General features: G+C 31.8%; 3 protein-coding genes and 1 long non-coding RNA gene across 4 annotated transcripts; 1 reads left to right on the top strand and 3 right to left on the bottom strand.

Moving 5' to 3' along the window:
- Positions 1-184: 184 nt before the first annotated feature.
- On the bottom strand, positions 185-877 carry LOC132935745 (uncharacterized). The gene is made up of 2 exons (XM_061002359.1): positions 537-877; positions 185-456 (listed from the first exon to the last, which is right to left on the bottom strand). Exons 1-2 carry the CDS (start codon positions 716-718, stop codon positions 243-245), a joined length of 396 nt encoding a protein of 131 aa, XP_060858342.1. The 5' UTR covers positions 719-877; the 3' UTR covers positions 185-242.
- Positions 878-3,966: 3,089 nt separating this feature from the next.
- On the top strand, positions 3,967-4,511 carry LOC132933621 (uncharacterized). The gene is made up of 3 exons (XM_060999885.1): positions 3,967-4,113; positions 4,171-4,233; positions 4,293-4,511. Exons 1-3 carry the CDS (start codon positions 3,967-3,969, stop codon positions 4,470-4,472), a joined length of 390 nt encoding a protein of 129 aa, XP_060855868.1. The 3' UTR covers positions 4,473-4,511.
- A 5,186-nt stretch (positions 4,512-9,697) lies between these two features.
- LOC132933517 (uncharacterized) lies at positions 9,698-10,102 on the bottom strand. Its single transcript, XM_060999792.1, has one exon. It carries the CDS (start codon positions 10,100-10,102, stop codon positions 9,698-9,700), a length of 405 nt encoding a protein of 134 aa, XP_060855775.1.
- Positions 10,103-10,555: 453 nt separating this feature from the next.
- On the bottom strand, positions 10,556-10,883 carry LOC132934280 (uncharacterized). Its single transcript, XR_009663005.1, has 3 exons — positions 10,824-10,883; positions 10,635-10,767; positions 10,556-10,577 (listed from the first exon to the last, which is right to left on the bottom strand). It is a non-coding gene; the product is annotated as an uncharacterized LOC132934280 (long non-coding RNA).
- Positions 10,884-24,292: the final 13,409 nt, after the last annotated feature.

Below are 24,292 nucleotides of genomic sequence, written 5' to 3'. Positions count from 1 at the left end.
ATATAGTCTGTATTATTTGTTAGTAAATAATGAACACAAATTTAAAGTACCAATTTATTTTTATCAGACAGACAACATAAATTGTTTACTATGACTTGTCAATCAATCTGTAAAAATGTAGAATTCATTTTTATTTCATAAATTTAACACATATTTGGAATCTGCAAAAAAAAAACTAATTGCGAAAATTAAAATGAAAATAGTATCAGAATAATATATTACCATAGATGATCTGGACAAATTCACAAGCTAAACAAAAAGACAAAAAAATTAATTATGAGTTTAATTGAATTTATAAATACCTTAATAAATGGATCTTTCTTCCTTGTAGATACTGTGTCCAGTTTAATAACAGCCTTAACCTTAGCTGGACATTCAGCATTTTTCGAAATTCCTTTTTGATTTTCAGATATACTAGGCTTCTGAAATCCACTATGTTGACAAACAAAGTTTTTTCTAAAAAATGTTTAAAGATGTTTTTTAGTTAAGATTTCTACAACATAAATAGTAATGTAAATACAATATAAAATACTTACGAACACACAATTCGCTGCCCATTTGGAACACTAGTTCTAACGTTCCAATTTAAATAATTTATTTTACCAAACTCAGCAACCCACACATTGATGTCTTCCATAGATTTCACATCACATCTTAAAGTTATATTTACATTGTCATCTTTGACAATTTCATATTTAAATGATGGTGGGTAAATCATTTTATTAAATAATTAAAAATGTTAATTAACAAATCTATTCTAATTAGAAAAAGCATAAAATTTGAAAATATTGATAATTTTATCATGTTATCACAAATGTAATAGGACCAATGAGAGCTCTCTATTTCCTATGGGTCTCTAGCAATGTATGGTTTGCTTATATGCGGCCGGCACGGGAAGACAACCACCGACGAGGATGCTATTGATTTAAATCGCAGTTGTTTTCTTTGTTTCTATTTTTGCTTTTTGTATCATAAGCCCGTAAGGTACAAGTTACAAAATCAGAAGCCCGTAAAAAACGTCATGATGAAACTCCCAAGTTTCACCCTTTCAAAATTAATGATTTCGTTCTTGTTAAAACTCACCGACTAAGTAGTCAAATCGATAAAAAAATATCTAAATTTCTCCTGTTGTATGATGGCCCCTATAAAATCAAGAATATTAAGACTGTTAATGCATATGAGTTAGTTAGTCCGGATGATGATACACCTAAAGGTACCCATAATGTTGTATATTTAAAACCGTATATCCCACCGTATATCCCACCGTATATCCCACCGTATATCCCACCGTATATCCCACCAACCAGTGTAACACTTCCTGAGTGACCAATAGTTCATTAAACCTTATTAGTATTCATGCCATTTTATTTTTTTACGTAACCCCTGAAGAATGTCCTGGGTGCTCCATGCTAAATGGGGGGTTAAACCTGGTGTGATCTGCCTGACACGGAACCACCACTGGGTTCGAGCCTCGCTCCACACAATTGTGGGACACAAGCTCGGCTGTACGTACAACTATAGTAGGCCCGGGTAATTCATAATTTTCCGCGTTGTTCCCCCCCCCCCTTTTGTCCCCTTATTACCCCGCCTTTTTTTTTCTCTCTCGGATATCTTTTTTCAAATTCGTTGTCCCCCTAGCTCGGTAGAGCCCCCGTCGTGCAGAGTGTACCTATACTACACTCTGACCGGCAAAGAGTCTGCGACACTCTTCTGTTTAAAAAAAAAAAAACCGGTGTTGTGGTGACGCCCCGTCCCAGTAAGTGTCCGGGCTTGGTTGGCCTAGTGTGGTTGCCCTCGTGGCCTTGCGGTGAGCTTCCTACCCATACACATACAGCTGGCGTAAAACCCAGTTGTCCCTGTGCGTGTTAAGGTGGGCGGCGCCGGATCACATTTACCACTATTGTCCCGTGTTCCAATGATCTGGAGGGCGACTACCCCAAAAGGGAGTAAAGAAGCCACCAGACCCCGACTCTTGACCGCTCTTTCACCACAACATGCAGGAACATTCTTGATAGCCCCCCTTAATAATGTTAGGTCCCACCATGACTTGCCATGTGTGTAAAGTAAAAATGTCCAGATTAATCCATGCAGTGCAAGACCATCGTTGTCTTGCCTGTACACAATAGTTGTAATTTTATTTTTTTTGTCTTGCCCCTTCTACACTAAGTCCCCATAGTGTAGTCGTACCTAGTTCTGTCGTGACCCGAAGAAAGGCATAGACGCTCTAGAGTCCCTGTTCCCTTGTTAAGTTTGATTATTATTTGTGGTTAACAAGGTAGTTATTGGTATCATCATCATCCCTGGACTAGTCAGGTTATTATAATTGGTAGGTTTTTTTTATTATTATTATATTATACACTCACGTGTAGGTTAGTAGGATGAAAAAGACAGTTCCAAAACCTGAACCTGCAGGCGTTTCCCTATACCGCCTTGCTGAACCCTGACACCCGGTTCCAGACCCTCTGCTGAACCCTCCACACCCTCCGCACCATCCGCAGCTTATCGTTCACGTGCGCGAGATACCTCCCCCGCCCTCGCCGCTACCCCTTCCCATATGGCCGCCGCCCGGGGAAAATAATTTAAAAATTTTTTTTCCCGGACTGGGATTCGAACCCGGACCCGTTGATTGATGAGCGATGACTGTACCACTGCGCCACCCCGTTACATAGCTAGCCTTATTTAACTTGTAATAAAATATGTCGCCAACGTGCATGACTTATATCTGCGTTATCATATCTACGTTATCACATATACCCTTATTTTGTAATAAAATATACCGCGAACGAGTGTATATCAGTTATCATATCTACGTTATCACATATACCCTTATTTTGTAATAATAATATACTGCCAACGTGCATGACTTATATCTGCGTTATCACATTACTTCTTCCCCTATCGAACTTGTAATAATATACCGTGAACGAGTGTATATCAGTTATCATATCTACGTTATTACATATACCCTTAACTTGTAATAATATACCGCCAACGAATGTATATCATATCTACGTTATCGCATTATTTTAATATTATATTCCCAAAATTATTAAAATATATACATATCTGTTTGTAAAAGTCGACAGCCTTAACGAACATATGGCAACTAACCCTCCTATAGTCAAACAATTGTAAGCGTTCACGGACATGTAGCTGCATGCAACATCCCTGCAGGGACATGTAGATGTTCCTCCCTCCAAATGATATTCAATGTATACGTTAAATACCATAAAATAAAATCAGTCGCTCTACATCCACCCGAGTGTCTACTCTGTCCGTGCGTTCATCTCGTTTTAAAATAAAAATATTTTTTCGGTGTTTAAAATAAAATAATTTTTCAGCGTTTAAAATAAAATAATTTTTCGGCGCTTAAAATAAAATAATTTTTCGGCGTTTAAAATAAATATGGCTGGACCAGTCGCAAATATGGCTAATATTTGGAAGAAGAAGCCTTTTAAATATACTCCACCATCACCGCCAGCTAATCTCATCGATTGTAGTAATTTAACTATCGATTTCGCGGCTCGTAAGTTCTTAAACATTGGACTAGACCCTACCGATGAATTCAATACCAGGATACATATTATAACAGCTTCACGTTATGTAAATATTCCTGTCGACTTTCTAAATCGAATATTCAGACTTATGGGAAACATTCTATCGTTCATACTCGATCAACCAGAAAAATATGAACGAAAATTATTTTTGGAGACAGACTCAATTTCATTATCTAGTATGGTGTATCAATCGGAGAATACACTCGTTATAGAATCAAAAATTCAAGACGGTTGTCGTGTTTTGTTAAATCGTACCGACCTATTACTCTTGCAAGATTTAGAATCTACCATTTCTGAGATCATCGATAGAAAATCTATTATAATTAAACCAATTGTAATACATCAAATTGATCTAATCGCGTCATTCTTAAAATCAAACTCGATGATAAAACACTCGACACTCGAAATAATGAGAAACCGTGTGAGAAACGTCAATAATGATTTCATGTCAATACACGTTATTGGTGAGAACGACTACATTTTCACAAGTCAGTTAAAATTATATGCAACTGATTGTATCGTTCAAAAATGGATGGAAAAATTGGAAAAAGATGAGGTACGAATAAATTATATTATCATTATTATGTTATGTTAATAAATTTAATTTTTACAGGGATACAATGGTCAGTGTTCATTAGTTTATTCTCCGCCATCGTTTAACAGTTTATATGGACAGGTAATAAACAGTTTTTAAATTTAACCCACAAAACATATTTTAATTTTAAATATTTTTAGGAAAATCTGCCATTAATCTCGCCCTTATCTCCACCGACACAAGAGAGCCACGTCGAAAACATGGAGTATTCTCTACCCACACAGGAGAGCCCCGTCGAAAACATGCAGTATTCTCTACCCACACAGGAGAGCTTCACCGAAAACGATGGACCATTTGGACCACAGTATATATATAACTAATTTTATTTGTACTATTGTAATTTTTGTGTAAAATAAAAAAACAACCGTGATATTTAAAAAACAAGTCTTTTTATTTATTAGTCATAAGGTTTTATTATATAAGGTTACAATATATATAATACATTCATATATATTTGAAAAAAAAAAAAAATATACTGTACATTTTTATAATTTTCTAACATCACCACTAAACGGGTTATAAGTTATAATCTGGTCATGTAATATTAAGCAATATGCTGCAGTCTTTTCTGGTATAACTGTATCCGTTTCAAATTCAATACGTAGATCTACGGTCGACGACTTTACATTGTCGTTTTGACGTTATAAATCGACAACGATGATTGGAACATAGTTTTGATAAATATGTTTTGATAATAATGGTTCGCAATAGTCTCTCTCATAATACGATTTTTGAAAATCTGTATAGGCCTTATACAAAATACTAGTTGTATTATTTTTAAAATCAGCGTGAAAGTCTTCATATGGATACACTTGAGAATTTAAGTGAACCTTAAGGTTTTTTAGTTGACAGTGATCGAATCGTCCAGCATCGATTTCAATATTTTTTTTTCGATTTGTTTGTAATCCAAACAGTACAAATCTCGGTTTTTCTAGCAAGCTGCTGGACTTTACCGTCCACGAATGAGAAGTATTTCTAGGAAGTATCGGATATTCACACATGTCCCAAGTTCTGAACGCACACGATAGTGTTGTATGTGAATCTATTACTTTTATCAGCCTTAATTTTTCTCTATCACTAACTCTGATAATAGGCATCTTCCAAGTCACCTTAGTAAGTTCAATTGTAATTTTTTTATTTTTTTCAACGGCTGCAGTTGCGCCCTCCCCAACAACATGTATCGCATCCAGGTCGGTAGATGCACGATTTAAAATCAGTTAATATAACCACCACCACCACCACTTTTATATGGTGTGATTTTATACGAGTTGCCTTTATACGGCGTGACGTATAATCCACCGCCCAAATGAGATTTCGAATTTCTTTTAAATTCACTAGCCATCTTCACAACGTTGGCAACACCACCAGTCAATGCTCCGAGTGCTGATAAACCAGCAAAAATTGGAATCAGTGGTAGCACCCCGCCCTTTTTTGGAATTGTTATAATCCTTGGAATTTTAGTTTTTTTATTTTTGAATGTTTTTCGTGCGATGGTTATACACTTTTTACTTAATTTCTTAAGGTTTTTTTCACCAACATTTTTCTTTATAACGTTTTTAGCTGCTCTGATGGCTGCTTTAAACCCACATCCAGCCCCGATTTTACGTTTTGCTTTCATGGCGGTAGTCACGCCCCAAGCTACAGCTTTTTATTTTAAACTAGAATCTTTAGATTGAACCTATACCAGGCTCGCTGCTCTAATATATAGTCAGCCTGGTTACGATCTGTGATAGAGTTACTACGATCGTATGCAATATCGTGGTCTCTACACGCAGTGTCTAAAGGGTTTATTCCTTTATCTCCGCGAGCTAAACGTTTTTTTAAATTTGTACCAGGACCACAATATTGATAACCTAGAGAGAAATATTATTATTATAACTAATATAATATACGCATATTATGATCTCACTAGGTACGTGAAGCTCTAATGGTAATTTATTTATAAGCGTGTTGATAAGACCAGCGCCTTTATTGTTGTACCTCCTTCGAGCGAGTGACATCGTGTACTGATCAAGTTTACTGTGTTACATAGATATTTATTTAAAAAATGAAATTCCTTAAACAAGATATACAACTCACAGTTGAAAATGTGGACCCACCTACTTCGTATAAAAAACAAAGACATGGAACGCTTCTACCTAATACGATAAGATCACTTATCGTAGGTCCTTCGGGTTGTGGGAAAACTAATTTAATATTCACATTATTAACACATATAAACGGTGTACGATTTAACAACGTTTACATATATTCGAAAACATTGGATCAACCGAAATATAAATTATTGAGTGATATTTTATTAGACATTGCTGAAATACAATTATTCACGTTCTACGAAAACGAGCAAGTTATTGAACCTGAAAAAGCTTTACCAAACTCTGTGTTTATTTTCGACGATATTATAACTGAAAACCAAAAGATTGCTAGAACTTACTTTTCCAGAGGTCGACATAATTTAATAGATGTTTTCTATTTAGCTCAGAGTTATTCAAAAGCGCCTAAACAACTTTTGCGCGACAACGCTAATTTTATTGTACTATTTAATCAAGATGATACAAATTTAAAGCACGTTTACATGGAACATTGCTCTGGTGATATGTCATATACAGAGTTTAAAGACTTTTGTACTTCATGCTGGCGAAAGGGAGATTTGAGTTTATCGTCATAAACAAAGACTGTGAACGCGATAATGGACGATATCGTTACGGATTCGATACGTTCGTCGTTATATAAACTGGTGTTTTTTATAAAAACACTTCATTCGTAAATATGTCGCCTAACGACGAAGTACTCGGTGAATTAATTAAAGCCAAAGAAAATATTAAACGCAAGTACACTGCATTAAAACACGGAAAAGCTGATATTCATTCAATAGTAACAGAAACATTAAAGCCGATTATCGAACCATTAAACGATATTCATAATTCGACATCACAACCTCAGGACATAAGTGTTCGAAATATTGAAGAAAATAATACAGAAAATAATACAGAAAATTCTAGAGTTTTTAAAATAAACGAGTTGTTGGATTCATACAGCATAGACAAAACGTACGGTCCTAAATTACGATCGAACGGTGACGCATATTTGGGTAAAAAAGAAATTAAACTTGACGGAAATACATTAATTATTGAAGATATATCATACCCGTTAACACAAGGGCTTGTTAGTTTAATAATCTCGAAAACTCCGAAAATCTATACCACAGACGACCTAGACGGAAAAGCGCATATTAATTCAGACATCAGCACATTTGACATCAGACGAGAAAAAAATTAAAAAAGGTGGAAATAAAATAATCAAACCATTGTTCCCAACTGGTAGTGGGTTATCTATGAAACTACAAAATAAAAGTATAGTGTACTGGAATGATCCTAATGAGCTAGTCGATCGTTTACGACTACTTTTAGCTTCTCAAGCTGCTGGTAATACAGGGCTTTCCAACGAAATACTTTCAATTTATGAAGAATTGTATGAAGCGAGTTTGATAAAACGAATTCCAAATGTCTAAACGTGACATCGCTTTCGAACTACACAAACCAGCCAGAAAAAAATATACGAGGCGAAGAGTTTATGTGTATGGAAAAAACGATCTATGGCAGGCCGACTTGGTCGAAATGATTCCTTATTCAAAGATTAATGGTGGTTACATATATTTCCTGGTTGTAATTGATGCATTTACAAAACTTTCTTGGGCGAAACCGTTAAAGAGTAAATCAGGGAAAGAGGTTACTAGCGCTATGGCTACAATATTACTTGATCGGTCACCAAAACTTTTACAAGTCGATAACGGAAAAGAATTTTACAATACGACATTCGACGCGTTGATGAAGAAACATAATATACATAAATATTACACGTATAGTACAACGAAAGCGTGCATAGCAGAACGCCTGAACAGGACAATTAAAGGAAAAATGTATAGAGAGTTCACTGGACGAGGATCACATGAATGGGTTTCCATTTTACAATCTCTGATTAACGAATATAACAATTCAAAACATAGAACAATAGGTATGACGCCTATACAAGCTGATGCAAATCCTTTTTCAGTAAAATTAAAGCAACGTCAAATTAAAAATGTAAAGATTAAATTTAACATCGGTGATAATGTAAGGATAAGCACGTATAAAGGGGTATTTGCAAAAGGTTATTTACCGAGCTGGTCCACAGAAATATTTAAAATTATAAAAATAAATAAAACTTTTCCTACTACTTATCAACTAGAAGATTATACTGGAAAACCGATTGCAGGCTGTTTCTACTCTGAGGAAATTCAGAAAACCATTTACCCAAATGATTATTTAGTCGAAAAAATTATTCGTAAGAAGGGAAACCAAATGTTTGTAAAATGGTTAGGGTTCGATAATACACACAATAGTTGGATAAATACGATAGACATTAGAAAATAGTGTCAGTCGAGCTATAGGCATGGACGTGTTCGGAAGTTCTCGGGCTGGTGAAACAAATACATTTGTGACAAATCTTGAAAAGACAATCAAATCGTTTTCGTCTAAATTGGATAAAATCGAACATTTACTTGAAGAAAATCAAAAATCCGTAAATATACAACAAGAACAAACAAAAAAGTTAGAATTAACGTGCATAGAGATTACAGAGCATATGACAAGAGGCGAAGTATCATCACAATATATCAAAGAAACTATAGGCGAGATTAAAAAATAATACCAGCTATACTGAGCCGTCTTAACACTATAGAAACTTATTATAAAGACAAGCCATAATGTCTTCAGCCATCATCGATATACAATGTGTTCTTGGAATGGATAATTAATACATGATTAAAGAAATGTCTATTGTAGACACTGAATCATGGGCAAGCCAACATTGGATTTTTAAAAATTCTAAATCTAAGCAGGACAATAAGAGCCGAACAACTAATAAGTGGTTGGAACGTAACTATCATAATCTATCAATAGAATATGGTGATGTCGAGTATGAAGAACTAAGTAGAATATTGAATTCCTTAAAGTTTAGAAACATTTACGTAAAAGGGGAGCAGAAAAAACAACTTATTATAGAATTTATACCACACGTCGTAATTATTAACATTGAAGATATAGGATGCCCTCGATTAGATCAAATATGTGATGAAAAAACTTTGCCATGTTGTATTTTTCATATGGGGATTAACCCTAAACAATGTACATTTTATAAAGTATTTAGTCTAAGAAGATGGTTTGTAAATAATTGTTGAAATGTTTTGTAAATAAATATCAAATTTATTTTTATTACTAAAGAGTTCTTTATCCTAACCTATCCCAACTTAATATCTACCTACAATATCTTGAGGGATACTTTACAAGATAGAAAAAAAAAAAATAATATCCCTGTAGATATTTTACAAAAATGAAATAACTACAAAGGTATTTTACAATTCAATATCTATTTTAGAATAAAAAACTATCTGTCCAGCTCTAGAAGTTGTATTTATTCATCTTGCTCAGCTAGTGTATCGGGTTCCCTATAAAATTCATAAATATTATAAGTAGAAAATTATAAGTAGAATAAAATTATTTTTAACTCACTCTGTGAAGTAGTGTCCGTGAGCTAGGGTATGTATTTTATCCTCGAGTATAATCCTCTTATCATCGAAACTATTATAAGTGACTTTGTTTGATTTAATGGTGTTCAATTGATGTTTGAATGAACGGATAGAGACATTTTCTGTCTTCATATTGAAGGTTGCATCCCCAAACAGACAGCGATAATGATCGTCGAAGTTCATGTGGTTTTTCACTACATGTCCTCGGATTCCTTTCGCCCGGATCTTCTCCTTACCATTGATCTTATATGCATAAGACTTTGAACGTAGTGCACAAAAATCTGTCATAACCTCTGAATTAGCCTCATCGGAAAACAGACCCGGAATTTTCTTTCGTTCGGCAATGTAACACGGATGGTCTCGTGGTAAGTCTGATGTATCCATTCAATCGAGTAAATTGGAATTATTTTCCAAGTCTTTGTAAAAATCATCGGTCTGGATATAGTATACCAGTGAATCTAAAATAACATTATAAATTAACATATGAAAATTAGTTTAATTTGAAAACATTTACCTGTATCAGTATACATGAGCTCAATTTTATTTCCATAATGAGCTTGCATAACGTTGTAATGATAATCATACATAACGGTCTTAGAAATTTCCAATACTGCAAAACCTATTGAAAATTAAAAAATATTAAAATATGGTTGATAATAGTAAATTAATTGTATATATTTACCTATATATATTGGCTTGCAAAACTTGATAATTTTATTTTCTAATGATATGGCATTCAGAGTTTCATTGTATGTAAGGCAGTGTTTGAATGTTGTAAGGTTTATAAGTTTTTGCAGACGTTTTTCACTACAAACAAGCTCCATTTTAATTCGATGTCTTAAATTCTCCATCGTCTTCCCTTTAATATGTTATGTTATGTTAGTAAGATAATTAAAAATATATTAAATTTATATACCGAAAACAGCGTTGTTTAAAAGTTTGAAAAAGTCCTTTTCGAAGTCGTTTTTAGCTTTTTTTCGCATCTCAGTGTTTAATTCTATATATTTCTTAAGCCAGTCTGACTGATTAAACTGTATAACTCTGTGAACCTAAAATAAATTTATAATTTATAATTTATAAATAAAATAAAAAATAAATATGGTACTTTTTCCACTACTAGTCCGTTTTTAATGGCCTGCTGTAGGTTCCGATAATGAATCACGTAGTTTTTCTTTGAATGGAGTGTTGCCATTAGTTTTTTAACTTTTGTACCGGGTGGAATATCATTTTTCGGTAGGAATGGCAAGTCATTATGTTTGTCATGAAGTTCTTTTGGGTATGATATGTCAACCTCATACATCCGACCTATTGGGGAACTATCGTCTAAAGCATTTAACCCATCTAGTGTGGGTTCGACCCACTTAAATCCACCGTATAGCATGAATTGTGACATTGCGTAACCATACAAATTGTTACCTGGAATTTAAATAACAAATTAAATTAATTTAAATTAATTTAAAATATTAAAATTATTCTTACAATCCTGATAAACAAGCCATGATTTCGGTTTTGTTGGATCATAATCTGGTGTCTTTTCATTATTCACCTTTACATATCTCATGCTCGCCTGAGTCAACCCACCACGAATTCCTATAATAAAATCAAGTATTATTTCACATTTTTAAAAAAAAATAAATAATCATTTTACTTTTTTCAATCATTAACAACATGTCATAATCATGAAGTAATTCGAGTTGTTGACCCGTGTATTTCAACATACAGTCAAAACTAAATCCTGGCGCCGTGTAGTAAAATGATGGATCCAGATGGTAGGTGGTTAAACAGAGGTCTCGGAAATTTTCAAACACATCAGCCAACTGTAGCACATCGATTTTTAAATAAAGATCAGAGTATTCCCCGAGTGTTTGACAGCTGAAATGGTTCCAAACTGTATTTGCATGTTCAAAATCCTCATGTTTTATATGTGATTCTTCCAATGAACTGTAAAAATCTTTTTCTGCCGGTAAACTGGTTTCTTCGAGCTTATCCCAATCATCTGTATAGTCATACGGGTATACACCCTTACGGGTAACTAGTGGTAAATCCTGTGCGGAAAAATGTTTTGCGCTGTTTCTAAACTTTTCAAATCCAGGTGTGATTAAATTTTTTGAAAGTGTTGATAAGCTGGAGGCCATAAATCTCAGTGTATCGATAAATCTTAATGTGAACGAATTGCTTATATGTTTTGAAAACGTAATAAACTTTTCTTCGCTGTTTGGTATTACAGAGATGGAGTTTGTATCATATCCAAGACGAGTGACAATAAAATGTGAATCATAATTCGATAAATTATGAAAAAATACCGGTACAAAGTTTGGTGTTTGAAGTTTAAGATTACACGTATTGCATAACGATTGTCTAAATTTTCCCGATAAATGGCAGTGATCTGCCACTTTATGATTTTCACGAGAAAACTTGGTCTTACATAAATTACAATTATTACATAATTCGTGTGTTTTTCGTTGTTCACCCGTGAAAATTATAGGAATGTTTGTTTTGAGTAATTCTTCAATTTTTTTAGCTATGTCCAAAATACTATCTACAAAATGTTTCGCCACGTCCTTATTATTTTCATTTCCACGGTAGATTACGGGTGATGTTGGAATTCCGAATTTTTCAAGCAGTTCCACCGGTATTTTGTCATTTGCTTTAACCATATACCCATAGCTCATGGGTTCGTATTCTTGAAAAGCTGTTGTTTTTTCTCCAATTTTCTCATCAGTTTTCTTGAGAATTGCTTCGAAATCTGCATAAATTACTATAGGATGACGTTGTGTTTTATCCCATGCAGTAAACTCGAGTATTGACCCATGTTCAGGTATCTGAGGTAGTATGGGTTTGTGCTCCCCACATATTAATTTATGTTGTTCTAGTCCTGCCACGCCGTTTAATTTATATTTGTACTGTTGTTTGTCGAATGTTGTGAAGCACCGTTTGCAAAATATTGTTTGTCCATCGTGTTTGGTTTTTTGTGATCTGATGAGCCGTGAAAAATTAGAGATGTAGCTATAGTGACTGTTATCCCCGTCTGATATTATAAGTAGATCAAAATGGTCGGGTTTTTCTTCATGTACTACTTTCAGAGGGAATACTTTATATTCCGGAAATTTTGGTGGTTGAAATTTCTTATCGATACCGTAAACATTTACGGACACGTTTGGGTTATTTTTTTCAAAAATTTTAACCTGGTGTAGTGGTGTCGGGAACGATATATTTGTAAAATTATATTTTTTTTCGTGTTTTATATAATTATCACCAATACGACATTTATTTTCTCCTGTAACATGTTTTGCTAGGATTGCCCATTTGAAGCATTGCATGAATATTGCCGTTATTTTTTACGTAATACCAAGTGATTGTGTTGTTTGATGACGTCGAGATTTGTGTAAACCCGGGGGACTTTACGAGATTCAAGCGTAATTTTTTTGCCCTGACAGCAGATTTAGTGTGTGCACTGGAAACGCGTTTTCCATTATCAAGCGTAGTGTATGAATCTTTTTTTTAAAAAAAAAAAAACCTTATTAGTCTATACTGCGTTTATAAAAATTAAATTACTAACCTTCCTTTTTACAGAATCCAAGGTTTTCGATGATATCTGCAACTTGAGCGTAATCGCCATCGTCATCCACGTTGTTGTAAAATTCATCCATCACGTTATCTCGTACTGTTGACATTATGTTATCTCGTACTGGTGATACGCTATCTCGTACTGCTGATAGTTTATCATTGGGGCTAGGACAGTTTTCCCGATTTTGATAACAGCGAGATATCATCAAAATCAAATTTCGGGAGATCGGTTATGCCAACCTTAGAAACATAAATTTCCCGTATAAAAATATTTTTAGTTTTACCTAACCAGCGTTTCCAACATAAAAATACAAAAATCTTAATTTAAAATAGCTAAAAACCTAACTACCACTTATCAATTATAACTACAGGATATCAATATCTGAATTTAAAAAAAACAAATATTGGAGCTACCGTCCCATTACCCACCAAAGTTACACATTTAAACCTTGAATGCTCAAAAACTTAAAATAGTTTGTTCATGACACATCTAGTGAATCTTTGTAACACAGAATTCATAATAATTTTGATTATTCTTGATTAACTTTTGATAAAATAATACATGATTGAGTGACTTACATTTCCAATAACAATACGATGCGACATATGTTGAAGAATATTGGTGTATTGCTATTAATTTTATGTTCCACAACAGTTATTTGTTTTAAATGCAGTTTCAAAAACTTACATATGTCCATACATACATAAGCTCCTCAAACATTTCCTAAATTTAGTTTTAAGCTTATTCAATATTATCAAAGTAAGGCGTTAGCCACCCCAAATGCTATTTGCGCCCATGCATACATATTAGTATCAATTGTAAATTCATCATAATATATACACAGTATAAGACTTAAAAATTGCATTTACTTGTCTAAATTCTATATATATTTTATGTATAAGGTACATAGTTACATAAGATACAAACATAAGTACTGTGTAAATTATAAAACTAAGATTTTATATATGTACTAAAAAAAAATTATATAGCTGAAATTTAAAATATAAATATAATATTCGTCTAAGTTTATCAATAAATAGAAACAAAAAAAAATACATTCAAATATACATTAAATAGACAAATATAACTTAAGAAGTATGAAGTGAAGAATACACTGTTGAGTACTGTAGAGATGTGACAAGTTGTCTTTAATTAACTGATTCGTTTTTTTCAAATAAATGAACTGGTTCAGACAGTACAGTGAATCATTTGATCATAAGAATCATAATTTATTTGTTCGTGACCACCATTGACGAGTTTATTTAATTGAATCATTAGTCTAATGCGAGTTGTTTCTTATCATAATTATACAAAATTAATTAAATGAATACAAAATAATTTATTATAAGAATCTAAATAATCAATAGTATACAAGAAGTCACTATTTCTATTTTTTGGTTTTTATACATCAAATTTGACTTAAATAATATAAAATTAGTTTGTTGACACATTAAAAACACAGTAAATAAAAATCATCTACATCTTATATGGAGTTAAGTAAAAAGAAATAATAATTAATATTAGTCCCAATTATCTACACACCAAGTATCTATTTAGTTTAATTTTTTATTTATTTTAAACTAACAAACCATGTTTAGTAATCAAAGGTCAGGTATTTATCAATAGAGTAATATGGTTTGAAACTGGCTGGACAGTGATGTACTGATGTGATATGATATTTAATCTTTTAGTCGGGTAAATATTTAAACATAAATTCAATCAACCAACCAGGGAAATTTTATTTTAGCACATTGAAAATGAAAATTTGTTTCTTAAATTACATTTTAACCGTTTCTTATTCTATTTTATTGTATCTTTTAATAAGAAAAATTTCAATCCCCTAAAGAAGAATTCAATTACAGTAAAAATATTAACTTCAAAAAATACAAAATTGTTTGTTTGTTTTTTCAATATTTTATTTGTAATATCTATTTATTAGATTTTGTAATTTGTAATTTAGTTTTATAATATAGGAATTTTTTGTATATCAAGAAATAGCGTGGATTTTTGTGAACGAGACGTCTAGAACCTACATATATTCTATTATAATCTATTTTTCATTTTTATATATATATAATATATAATATTAGGGCCTTGTCCTTGAGTATAGGTAGGTGCAACGTTTTAATGTCATTAATTATTATTAAGGTGTTAATATTAATAAGGCAGAATTTAAATCCCTACTCATGGCACCCAATTTATTTAGTTGTGCCTTAACCACGGTGGCACAGTATGGCACTTGTCACGGATTACAGAATAACATAATATTATTATATATAAATAAATACACCGGCATATATCCGGAAACGGTATTTACAACTCTATGTGGTATAGCTTAATGACGTTCTTTCAAGGGTGAACACAGAAGTTGAAGCTAGATGCCTATTTTGGTCATTACTCGTAAACCGCCATGTGGAACTGTTAGTGGAAACAGTTTTTTCAGAAGAAGTTTTTCCAAACAGAATAATCTCCTACATGGCTTGGGTACATGCATACACCAGTTACTGTATCTTGCTTACTAAAATTGGAAAAAAAAACAACTATATTAATTAAATTATTTTGAAAATAGTATTCATTTAATGGCTCAATATCATATAAAAAATCAATGAAGGTAAAATAGTAACCAATCAACATTATTCATAGTCCCAACACATAGTGTATCCCAATATATAATATAGCCAACATCCTTGTGTTATAGTTGTGAACCTATAGTGTATACTTGTATTATTTATTATTATCTATGCCTTATGGAGAAAAATAAAAAATAACAATATAGGTAAACATGTAAACTTTTTAATATTATTAATAATTAGTAACTCCATCATCATTAACCATTACTATAAAATTTAACACTAAGGACCATAGTCAATGCTTAAGAATAAGTATTGCTTAAGTAAATGTTGGTAATTTAAAAACTAAAAAAGTTGTGATATAAAAAAACAGGTTAGGTTAGTAGCTATAGTAACTAAAAGCAATGCTTGATGCAGGTCTCGACGATCCTTAGTTTAAGTAACACTATTTCTTTTCTTAGGCTAAAGTCTCGTGTATGAATCTCGTTTGAGTCATAAGTAGGTACAGCTTAAGCAATACTTATTTTTAAGCATCAGCTATGATAATGGCCCTAAACATTTACAAAATAATGGTTACACATGTTAATAATTCATTATCATAATTTAAAATCTATGATTATTTGATAAAGCAAATTTAGTATGGTTTTTTGGTTTTTTTATGGTTTTTGTAAGCTCTCTATTTAACAACTGGAAAATTCATTACACCAACCATTTAAATGGAATCTCCATAATATTCTCCATCGACAAACTTTAGATTTCACCATTTCTCGTTCTCCTATGTGGGATTAATCTCATCCACAAACAGACGACCACAATAGTTCTGAATAGAGTACATACCTAATGGCTAATATTATATTATATATCTGTCATTTACTAATTCACAATACGTTTATACCTATTGTCCAGCGTTAGTAAATTTCAGGACATGTCATATTAAAGTATTATAATTTATGACAAAATACATTTAGTTATAATCATTTTCGAGACGTATAATACGTCATAAACTTTGATGATTGAGTTCATCAATTATATAAACAATTGTTCATGTTTAACACTAAATAGATTTATTATCGATGTGATTATATGAATAGGTAACTACTTCTAGGAAAACTACTGACATAGAAAGTTGTATGTTACTGGCGTAATTACCAAATGCGAACTAACGTATAAATATGTTATAGTTTTTAAAGTTCAATAAATCTATAAGTTGTAGCTGATGACGTTTTCATAAGCTAATATTATACTTTTAAGTTCCCAAACGTTTTGGTTTAGGCCCTTCTAAAACGTAATCCCGGAGTCCCCCCCCCCCTAGTTGTATTTTGGAAAAGATTTAGTTTTTGTACGACGTTTCTGAAACTCGAGATTTGTATAGTTTGGAGGTCGGTGATCAAATTCGGTATCAGGTGTCGAGACCATAGGAGCCGTTTTTCTCCGTCTTTTGGGGCTTCGGAAATTTAAAATTTGCGTTTTTCGGGGTTTCCGGTACGGACACTTAGATTTTGGGAGCGGTGAGCCTTTTTTTGTAGTCGGACGTTATAGAAGACTTTGCGCCGTATCGATGGATACCAATATCGAGGTTATCCCACTTTTGGTTCGGGAGTTATGATTTTTCAAGTGTTTTTTGTACTTAAAAAATTACGTAGTTACGTGTATTTTGGATTTTAGGTTGTCGTTTGATCAGTACGAAACTCGAGATTCCTGTCTTTTGGTGTACGAGGATTTAAAAAGGCTCTATGGTTGAAGTACGTGCGACCATTATTTCGCCCGTAATCGGAGAAGCAAAAAGTTGAAAAACGCAATATGTGATTATTCGTATAACCAGACGTTTCCTTATGGTATACGTATGTATGACGTTTTAAGTAATAATTGTTTTGAACTTTTTTTTCACATTTATTCTAGTAGGCAATTATTTATTAATGTAAATCGATAGGCATATAAGAATAAAATATTAAAACCTATAAAATAATAGGTCAATTAACTCTAATATAATATTTGAGGTAACACAAGTAACAACACAAAATTGGATGTACATTTTCAAAAATTAGCTCCTTTAATATGGGTCGTATCGTTTTGAAATCTTTAAGGTGCAATGCAGTGACATCTCTAGATCAAATTTCTGTTCTCGAAAAAGCCAAGTCTCGTATTTAAGTTTGAGAAATTGGTAAAACTAAATTTCCCGCTAATTTTTTTTTAAAAAAAATTCAAATTTTGATCACAACATTTACCCCCTTAATAGTAGAGTTAATAAACTTTTAAAAACTGGTAACTGGTCTAGAGACGTTTCTGCTTCAATCCTCGAAAGTTTCAAAAAGATCGTACTTTTTTTGAAGGATTTGGTTTTTTCAAAATCGTAATATATGTATTGAGAAAACCTAAAACCTACAATATTGATCGTATCGTCTTGAAATCTTCGAGGTTCAATGCAGTGACCCCTCTAGATCCAATATCTGTTCTTAAAAAAATCACGTATCGACCCTAAGGCTGGATAATTGACAAAAGAAAATTTCCCGCCAATTTTTTTTTTGAACAATTCAAAATTTTGAACCTTAATTTACCCCCTTAATATTTGAGTTAAAAAAACTTTTACCAGATGACAAATGAACTACGCATGTTTCTGCTTCGATCCTCATAGGTTTCATTAAGATAGGACTTTTATTGAAGGATTTAGGTTTTTAAATAGGTTTTTCAAATTCGTATTTTATTGAAAACCTAAATCATTCAATATAAGTGCTATCGTTATGAAACCTTCAAGGATCGAAGCAGTCAACCCTCGAGATCAAATTTCTATTCTCAAAAAAGTCGCGTACCGACCTTAAGTTTGAAAAATTAACAAAAGAAAATTTCCCGCCAATTTCATTTTTGAATAATTCAAATTTTGAACATGTAATTTACCCCCTTAATAATTGAGTTAATAACCTTTTAAAAACTGGAAACTGGTCTAAGGTCGTTTCGGCTTCGAACCTTGAAGGTTTCATAAATATAGGAATTTTATTGAAGGATTTGGTTTTTTCAAAATCGTAATATATCAAGAAAACCTAAAAACTTCAATATTGATCGTATCGTCTTGAAATCTCCGAGGTTCAATGCAGTGATACCTCTAGATCAAATTTCTGTTCTTAAAAAAGCTGCGTCTTGTATTTAAGTTAGAGAAATTGGCAAAACAAAATTTCCCGCCATTTTTTTTTTTTTTTTGAAAATTCAAATTTCGATCACAACATTTACCCCATTAACAATTGAGTTAATACACTTTTAAAAACTGGAAACTAGTCTAGGGACGCTTCTGCTTCGAACCTTGAAGGTTTCATAAAGATAGGACTTTTATTGAAGGATTTAAATTTTTTAATATGTTTTTCATATTCTTATTATATATATATTCAATATAAGTCCTTTCTTTAATAATAGCAGTATTTCCTATTTAACAAGTTTTTGAGACCAAAAGATTTACAACATCTAGGCATATTTTAAATGATACTTATATTTACATTTTTCTAAATCTTGTATTAACAATATTTTTATGTTTAGATACAAGTAATAATAAACATTATTTAAATAGCTTTTCAAAATTATACACATAATATCAAAATACTTGCACAGTTTAGTAACTTTAATAGAAATTAAATTAATTAATTTATAGTTACTTTTAGTTATGTAAGTGAACGTCATAAGCAAACCCCCAACTCTCAAAACCATAAGTAATAATTCATTGAACCAGTGAAATATAAATTATTCTTAATTGCATTTTATCAAGTATAGTACTAAGATTACGAAAAATGTAGTAAATGTTTTTAGTTACCACCTAGGTAACAGTAAAAGTGTTTTTTAAAAATATTTTTAAACAAAATATGATGTAATATAAAATAATAAAAAAAACATAATAGGTACTTAATTTTTAAAACCACCCTAGGTAACAGTACAAGGAAAATAAAATACACGTCACTAGATAACAATTAGAAAAGTAATTTCAATTTTCAAGTTTCAAAGTACCTACTAAGGCACAGTGCATTTATAAAAACTGAATCTTCGATTGAATAATTTGAGCTTATTTGAAGTTGGTTAGGTTCTCTAGAGGTCATTTTCCGAAATTCTCAATAGTTTTTCTAAAACTTGTTTGAAATTGATTTTAATTATTTACTATTTATTGCAACTCCAAAAATAATTGTGCTACCTAGAGACTTAACTTACATTTTAACATTTATTAATCCATCATTGCTTTCAAATTTAAATTCATCTATATTTTAAACCATACGCCTATAAACTAACTATGCATAGAACAGGTACATCAAGGATGATGCAAAAGGAGAATGCAGACATGCATTTAGCTACAGGTATAACATTGAAGGGTAACAAAAGTCAATAATATTTTTTAATATAAAAAAGTAATATAATATTAAGTTTGATAAATAATAAATATGTCATAGTATTATTGTAATTTGTCAAAATATCATAATTATATAAATATATATTTATTCATCATGGTGTTGAAATGAAGTTAACAATAAAAAATGAATTAACAGAGGTCAGCCATTGTCCATATTTCTTACAAACACAAATATTACTGAAAAAGTGACAGTAAATTTATGTTTGCTCACATAATATAGGTACTTATATACATTGTCCCTTAATATGGACTATATTGTATATGTGTTATACAGCATTATCTTTATAAGGAGAAAAGAATACCCATTTTGTCATGTACTAGAAAATCCCTATGTAGTACCTTCTATTAATTGTGTATTTATTTGAGTGAATAAAGTAGTCTGTTTGGTCTGTTGATAGTCACCAAACGTGGAAGTGTGTTTAAATAGTATAGTCTGGAGTACATGTTTAACATCCAATAAAGGTATCGAAATTATGGGGTTAAATATTTTATACACTTATCTTTCTTTATGTTATAACACCTAATTATTGCAAATTGCATTAAACTTAAATTTCTTTTTTCTAAATATACCAATAAATTATAAATACTGAATAGATTGATACAGTTAATACATTTTAAAAACAAGAAATTGTCACACAACAAAATTAAACCTTAAACAACTAAAAACTATGAATAATTTGAAAGGTTAGGAATTAAAATAAATTTAAAGTACTTATTTTATTTTTTTAGTACAAAAAAAAACCAAAATTAAAAACATTTATTGCCATTTAAATCATTTTAATAATGTAAAGAAAAATATCTTGTTGAAATAATACTGTCGATTTTGTACTACAATCCAGGCTGAAACAGAAATAAAATTGAATGATTCTGTGGCCTAATATGTTTAATCATATATTTAATACAGTAAGAATATGTACATAAATATAATAAGAATGAAGATTTAATAAAACTGTGAAGAAACTTCCTATTGCATGTAGCGATCTGCCATTTAGTTACATAATACCTATAACAAGTTTAGTTTATCTTCAATAAAAACAGAAGTGTTAGTAATAATCATTGAATATACCTATTACCTACTGAAATACTTGTCCCAAAAAATAATTATATTTACAAAGTATTTAAAAAACTATAAACATATAGATATAAGTAATAACTAATAAGTAACAACAAATATGAATTTTTATTTTTGTTTCTAAATATTATATAAATAAATAGATTAGTTTCTTGCGCCAATATGAATTGTGGAATTGTAAAGTTAAAAATAATCAAATTAAATTTATATTATGAATATCTACTAAAAATTTACTACAATAATATCCAAAGTAGTATTTAAATCTGAGAATAATTATAGGCATCATACATTCATACCTTTTCAATAAATATAGTTAGGTTTGTTTGGCACATTTAACATATTATTATATATTAAATTTATTTCTTATAGCACAGTAAGTATACTTTCACTAATATTAAAGCTGCATTTAACTCCAAAAATTTAAATTATAATACTAGTAATCGTGAGTATGTACCTACTGTGAAAGTGTGAAGTATAAAGCATAGAATAGAGGTTAAAGTATTGGTATAAAGTATAAAGTTAAAAGTATTAAAATTTAAATTTAAAATATGAATATTATATAATATTATGATCATTGATCAATAAATGATAAAAACCTAACTTCACCGATTAAAAGCTAACTAAACAGGGTTTTATTTTATAGAAGGCAAAATTTCTCGCTATACATTTTTTCAATCATATGAAAAAGATTTTTATATTTTTGATTTATTCGCTGGTCAACGCCGCGGGAATTGGGATTTTTTCTAACTTTTGTAGGTTGGCATAAGCATTATTTTTTTTTTCTTATCAAGTTCGCTGTTATCAATTGTTATCAAAATCGGGAAAACTGTACCCGTCCCGTTTATCATTTCGGACGGATGGTTCCACCGGACAGTCTGTCGCGGCATCATTTAGGGTTGGTATCACTGGTGGACCGTTTACCTTGGTATCTCGTACACATGACGAACCTGCTGGAATATCAGGAACGACTATATGTGGTGCGATCTGTATATTTCCTTGCTGCATGATACCTAGTAAAAAATATAATATAAATAAATATTTTAAGTGTAAAACAGAAATACTTACCATGAACATTATCGGGGGTGGTTGTTTGCGGCATGATTCGAATATTTCTTTGCCGAATCGGGGCTTGTATAACACCTAGTAAAAAAATATGTATATAAATAAATATTTAAAGTGTAAAACAGAAATACTTACCATGAACATTTTTCAAATGTTTTTTGAAGCTGGTCTTGTAACTGAATGTAATGGAACATCTAGTACACGGGAAACGGACACCTTCATGCGTTTTTCGGTGAGCAGTTAAATTACGTTTCGCCGTGAATTCCGAAGTACATTGATCGCATTTAAAAAAATTTATATGCGTTTTTCGGTGAACCATCAAATTAGTTTCGTACATGAATACCAAAGGGCATTGCTCGCATTTAAACATTTTTAAATAAACGCACGACAAAAATTAATACGGCAAATTAAAATGGAGTAAATTACGTACGTTGTAATACAACAGTGTGAATCGTACTAACCGACCTTCCCTTACAGACACACTAGGAGATGACATCCCCCGCCACCGCTCGTCCTATCATCTGGACCTAACATTCCTCACCACCACTCACCCCCAATCATAGGGATCTATACCGTATACGATGTTTGGACATCTGTTGTATAGATTCCATGAATCCGTATCCCTACGGATAACAAAAGATTTTTTCAGACCTTTTTTTCTATAAGTAATATATAAACTAAAATATTTAAAACTATAATATATATATACAGGATATAACCATCTACCAAGTCAGTAGTATAGACGATTATGTACGTAACCAATATTATACGATCGATTGGTTAATGTTATATTAAGTCTCGTGTGATTAACTTCGATGTCTAACTGGATATGATAACTGATATACATTCGTTGGCTGTATATTATTACAAGTTCGATAGGGGAAGAACAATATTACATATATATTAAAGTAATGTGATAACGTAGATATGATAACGCAGATATGATAACGCAGATATAAGTCATGCACGTTGGCGGTATATTATTACAAGTTCGATAGGGGAAGAACAATATTACAGTTAAAGTAATGTGATAACGTAGATATGATAACGCAGATATAAGTCATGCACGTTGGCGGTATATTATTATTACAAAATAAGGGTATATGTGATAACGTAGATATGATAACTGATATACACTCGTTTTCGGTATATTTTATTACAAGTTAAGGATATATGACGTGATAACGTAGATATGATAACTGATATACACTCGTTCGCGGTATATTTTATTACAAAATAAGGGTATATGTGATAACGTAGATATGATAACGCAGATATGATAACGCAGATATGATAACGCAGATATAAGTCATGCACGTTGGCGACATATTTTGTTACAAGTTAAATAAAGCTAGTTATTAATGATAAGTATATGTAACGGGGTGGCGCAGTGGTACGGTGATCGCTCATCAGCCAACAGATCCGGGTTCGAATCCCAGTCCGGGAAAAAAAAATCTTTAAATTATTTTCCCCGGGTGGCGGCCATATGGGAAGGGGTAGCGGCGAGGGCGGGGGGTATCTCGCGCACGTGAACGATAAGCTGCGGAGGGTGTGGAGGGTTCAGCAAGGCGGCGGAATCAGCAGAGGGTCTGGAACCGGGTGTCAGGGTTCAGCAAGGCGGTATAGGGAAACGCCTGCAGGTTCAGGTTTTGGAACTGTCTTTTTCATCCTACTTAGGTTTTATATATTATTACATTGATCGTGTTGCAGTTTATTATTATTATTATTATTATTGTTATGATGCCTATACCTTAACTATTTCTTTATTAACTCAAAGTTTTTATTATTTTTCATTTATGGTTGCAAACCAGAATTTATTATTATTAAATTGATAATCATTATAATATCTCCAACTAAATTGTCAATCCCCCTTTTACTTATGACCATAACCCCCAAATTCTGTCACTGTTTCTCTTACAACAAG

This window comes from Metopolophium dirhodum, chromosome 1 (assembly GCF_019925205.1).
Source record: "Metopolophium dirhodum isolate CAU chromosome 1, ASM1992520v1, whole genome shotgun sequence".
Classification (NCBI taxonomy): Eukaryota; Metazoa; Arthropoda; class Insecta; order Hemiptera; family Aphididae; genus Metopolophium; species Metopolophium dirhodum.
This window is presented reverse-complemented; position numbering and strand designations above follow the sequence as displayed.